Source organism: Penaeus vannamei, chromosome 20 (assembly GCF_042767895.1).
Source record: "Penaeus vannamei isolate JL-2024 chromosome 20, ASM4276789v1, whole genome shotgun sequence".
Taxonomy (NCBI): Eukaryota; Metazoa; Arthropoda; class Malacostraca; order Decapoda; family Penaeidae; genus Penaeus; species Penaeus vannamei.
Genome location: NC_091568.1, coordinates 7,125,544 through 7,130,543, shown reverse-complemented (window position 1 = coordinate 7,130,543; position 5,000 = coordinate 7,125,544). Strand labels below are relative to the sequence as shown.

General features: G+C 44.6%; 1 protein-coding gene across 1 annotated transcript in view; it reads right to left on the bottom strand.

Annotated features, from left to right (window-relative positions):
* The window catches only part of LOC113807006 (PHD and RING finger domain-containing protein 1-like), a 33,412-nt gene that overhangs the window by 9,599 nt on the left and 18,813 nt on the right, over positions 1–5,000 (bottom strand). Inside the window, exons 6-9 of the mRNA XM_070134966.1 lie at positions 4,678–4,920; positions 3,698–3,994; positions 3,261–3,475; positions 1–3,004 (exon numbers count right to left, since the gene is read on the bottom strand). The exon at positions 1–3,004 is cut by the window's left edge and continues 1,090 nt beyond it. Coding sequence (XP_069991067.1) covers positions 1–3,004; positions 3,261–3,475; positions 3,698–3,994; positions 4,678–4,920 — 3,759 coding nt within the window. The remainder of the gene's footprint in view (positions 3,005–3,260; positions 3,476–3,697; positions 3,995–4,677; positions 4,921–5,000) is intronic.

The window sequence follows — 5,000 nt, the reverse complement described above, 5'->3', positions numbered from 1 at the left end:
AACCTGTTTACTTGAGAGGGTAAATTTGACAGCAGGTTCAGGAGGAGTCTTGGGTCCCTGAGGTCTGACTGGAGGCACAGGTGTGGTGCCAAGATCAGGAGGCAGCCGTGTAATACCCTCATCTTCTGAGTCAGAGATGAGGATGGGTTCCTGAGGTGGGGGAGTGACCATTATCACATCCAAATCTATTACTTCTGGGCTCTTGGGCGGTTTCTCCTTAGCACGATTTTCAGCCACATGATCAGGTGACCACATGGGCTCATCCTGGAGTGGTGTTCTTTTGCCACTTGCTGAGGGACTTCGGCTTCTTGACCATGACCTGAAAGGACTGCTGCGTGCTTTCTCCACATCCTTGCGTGCTTTTCTCTTGGGGTCTCCTTCCAGTTTTATATCCCTTTCCCTTCTCCTTCTGCCTTCTTTGTTCTCTTTGCCTGGAGCCCTGGCAAAACTCACGCTCACCATGATACTACCACCTGCCTGGTACACTTCTTTGCTTTGAAGGGGTGATTTCTCTCTTCTTTTCTTCCTCCGATCTCTTTCTAGCTTTGTCTCCTCCTTCTTGTCCACTTCTCTGTCCTTTCTCTTCTCATCCTTCTTCTTCTCTTTCTTCTTTTCAACAACTGCTTCAGGCTTCCTGGGTTTTTCTTTGGTCTTCTCTTTTGGCTTGGCTGCTGGTGGGGGGACCTTCTTCTTCTCGGGCTTTTTCTTGACTGGCGGTGTGCGCGACCTGCTTCGGCTGCGTCTCTTCCTCCTATCGCGGCTGCGTACTGGCGACCTCGACCGGGAGGAGGAGCTTGAACTTGAGCTAGAGCTTGAGGATGTGTACGATGAGGATGATGACGATGAGTAGCTCCTTCTTCTGGCTCCCCGCTTCTTGGCACGAGACCTTGAGGGGGAACGGGAATAGCTCTTCCTAGTCCTTCTACCTCTTGATAAGGATCGCCGTCTTGACCTTGATCTGCTGTGTCTTCTTGACCTTGATCTTGATCTATGCCTTGACCTCGATCTTGACCTTGACCTCAAGGCAACATCCCGGCCAAACTCATCTTTCTTCTTTCTTTCCTCCTCCTTCTGGGTGATCATCTTTCTCACATTGTACCTTTCCATTTCTTTTCTCTTTGGTTCTCTCTTCTTTTCTCTGTCCCTTCTCCGTTTGTTTGAAGAGTCTCTATTTCTGTCTAAACTTCTATCCCTTTCTCTTTCTCCTCTACTTCTGTCTCTGTTTCTGTCATGCCCATCCCTTGGGCGATCCCTTGAATTTTTGGCGCCCTTTCTGTCTTTGTCCCTCTCATCTTTGTCATTGTCTCTGTAGTTTCTCTCTTTGGTGTTTTTGGATACCTTCTTGAAGGACACATCCTTTTCCTTATCCTTCTGCTTGGCTTTTGACTTGGGCTTGGGTGGAGGACTCTTAGGGACCTCTGGAGGGGTGGGCTCAACTGGCTCCTTGGGGGGTTCTGCCTCCAACTCTGGCACTGTGTTCTCCTTATCCTTCTCCGGATCCTCAGGCTCTGCCTCCTCTGCCTCAGGTTTCTCCTTCTCTTTCTCTTTTTTGCTCTTTTCTTTTTCCTTCTTCTTCTTCTCTCTGCGCTTGGCATTTTCATCTACTATTTCTCCTTCCTCGTACTCTCCCTCCTGGTCTCTTGGAGACGGAGAGACCTCAATCACCCTACGGATCTGAAGGTTAATTCTGGGGCGGTGTGCAGGAGGTGTTGAATGCTGGGGTGTTTCGCTGGGGATCTCGCCCTCCTCAATGTTGTCATCATTGTCATCAAAGCTGATCTCCTCATTATCAGATATTGTCTCTGTTTCCAGCCCTTCTAGCCCTACAATGGGCTGATTAGTTCTCTCCCTACTCTTCTCTTCATCACTCTCCCCAAAGATTTCTTTAACTAAATGGTCAGATTTACCCTGATTTACATTCTCATTTGTGCTACTAGTCACTTCATGGTCACCCATATTGCTATCTGATAAAGATATTGAACTATTTGCAGACTTATCAAGGTCTGGAGTATCAGTATCTGAGACTGCCTCAAGCTCAAAGTCATTGAGACCAGGCAAATTGCTACTACCCACTACATTATTTTCCTCCGAATCTTCCACCACTATTCTTCTCGGCATATCTGGATTCGTTCTACTTTCTGGCTTGATACTGTCATCAATAACAAGGTCATCGTCACTAGACTCTGGGTCACGATCATTTTCCTTTTTATCTGCTTCTGATGTCACCATCACAGCATTATTGTCCTTATAATTAGTGTTCTCTCCTTCCTCTTCCCCCTCCTCCTCCTCCTCTTCCTCCTCCTCCTCCTCTTCCTCCCCTTCAGGTACTTCTGGTTCTATGTCACTATAAATATCTATTTCCTCGTCATCATCTTTTTTCTTTTTCTCGTCTGGCTTCTTTTCCTTTTTCTTACTACCGTTACAGCTGCCACTTGGATTCTCCCTCTGACCCCCTTCACCATCACTGTTATTGAGATATGCTGCATAAGCCTTTGCACCTGTGGGGTCTCCACCCTGGTGACCCCCACTGTTGCTTCCTCCCGGTGACCTGCCTTCTCCTCCTCCACCTGCCAAGGTCTGGCCTGATGCAGGCTGCCTGGAGGGGGATCCCCCTTGGTTCTCGCCTCCTGATTGCTGCCGGCCAGGGGAGTCTGGCCCAGCAGCCCTTGAATGGCCCTCAGCACGCCCATTTACCTGCAGGGGCTCATTTGCTCTGTTTCCCGTGCTGGTGGGGGCCTTCACCATGATCCGGTTTCGCAGGGCCTTAGGGTTGGTCTTCAGGAGGATAGATTGACTCTCAATGATAGAGTCCAAAACACTACCAGCAATTCTTGTGTTGTTGTTCTCGATCACTTTGGGCTTGACCAGTCTCCTCTCAAGTGATGTGTGAGACATAAGTGCTCGAACTGAGAGTGCTTTCCGTCTCGCAAGAGCCTGGGTGGAGCTTACTTCACGTCCCCTTCTCACTCCTGCAGCTAGGATAGCATCTCCATACTCATCAGGTCTAAAAATAGAGTGAAAAAGGTAAGAAATAAGTAAATTGCATATGTATATATATATATATATATATATATATATATATATATATATATATATATATATATATATATATTTATATACACATATACATACATATATATATATGTTCCCATTCCAATTTATGAGCATCCAATTTATGATCATATACAAGGCTATACTACAATTCTCAGAAATCAACAATATTACTTTCAGGGAAAGTGCCCTACTGCATAGATACTTACTCCATGCTAATATCAACATCTGCATTGACCCCAAGAAGAGAAAGTTGCGGAAGGGCAGCATTTTCCCGGCGACCAAATGCAGAATTTTCCCGGCTGGCAGCTGGTCGCATGTTGGGTACAAGCTGCCATGGCTTACAAGGCTGAATGCCCAAAACTTCTGCTATTCTTGCCTTGGGTGTTACTGCAGGCACTGATTTCTTCATTTTCTTGGTAACCTGTGGCACAGATTTAAAGAAAATGTAAATATGGCTTCTATGAATTTAAACAACTTAGAACAGCTTGCTTATATATATCCAGATTCCCTGGTAACTCCCATTAGAGAATATCTTATTTATTAATAAGATTAGTATTATAATCATCTGCATACATAATAGTTAAACATTGATAAACATTTAAATATATAAATAAAAACAAACACTCAAACCGAGTAAACTTACCTTCTTCTTTCTCCTCTTCTTAGATTTTACTTTCTTAGTGGTTTTCCTTGTTTTGCGTTTTGTTTTGAGTCGGGCTGTCCTGGTACTCTTTGATTTTGTGGTTTTCTTGGTTGTAGTTTTTCGTTTCTTTCGGACTTTTCTCTTTTTTCTAACGACCTTTCCCTTCTTTCTCTTTGGGGCAGCTGTAGTTCTGCGTGGTTTGGTGGTGGTGGTGGTGGTTCTCTGTGACTTGGAAGTGGATGGTGAGGCTGTTGGGCAAGCCCTGCTACCTGCCTCTGCCTCCTCCTCTTCCATGGCCTGATCAAGTTGAGAGAAGGCCATGATGAGAATATGATGCATGAAGCATTAACCAGCAAAATGTTTTTCTGCATTACCCCTTTTAGTTATGGTTTTCTTTAAAGGTCTTAATCATTGAACAATTCACCATAATTAAAAATGAGCAGATACAGCAGAATAAGAATAAAAATATTAGGAAAACCAAATTTCCAATATGTTGCTACCATGCAATAGGCCTGGTTTGCCATGACAAAACTGTACCCAATATTTAGTAAAATGTCTTTTTCCTGGAAAAAGAAAGAAAAGAAGTGATTTGGCAGAGTTCACAATAAGCTGTGGCTATCGTAATTTAGGTCTGTTGAGCGCTATTATGTCTAATTGCAACACCAACAATTGATGTAAACATATCTAGGTCCCATATCAAGGTTACCCAGATTAGATGGTGACAGTCCCCACAATGGGTTAATCCCTTGGTGCATGGTACACCTGTTTTCCCTATTCCTTGCATTTTTGGAAACAAGGTTTTTTATTATCACCCTTATCATCAAGGGAAAGGGTAAACAAGTGACTGACTCCTTGGTGACTAAGCACTTATAGAGACAACTATGCATACACAAAATTAGTCAACTGAAATCACAGTGAACATAGTTGGTATGTACACACCATCACAGCATTTATAGGTCAATCTGAACCCAAAGACTCACCGCAATGGCATCTATGGTGGCCCCCTGCTCTAACTCCTCCTGACGAGAGATGGCAGCCCTCTGTTGACGCGAGCGTGTGATTCGTGCTCTCACCCTCTCTGAAGCACGTGTTCTGGGCAGGAGTCTCCCACTCTGTGTTCTGTTGCTGGGTCTCTGATTTCGGTTGGGACGTAAGGTTGGGAGTAAGGAACTAGGAGCACCATCATCTATCAGGTCGTTAAGTTCCGTATATTCTATCTCCTTCTGCAGAGGAGAATGGGGCTTGTGGTTATTTTTCCTTCTTCTATATAGGTTTGTAATTCAGTAATAAATGAATCCTGTTG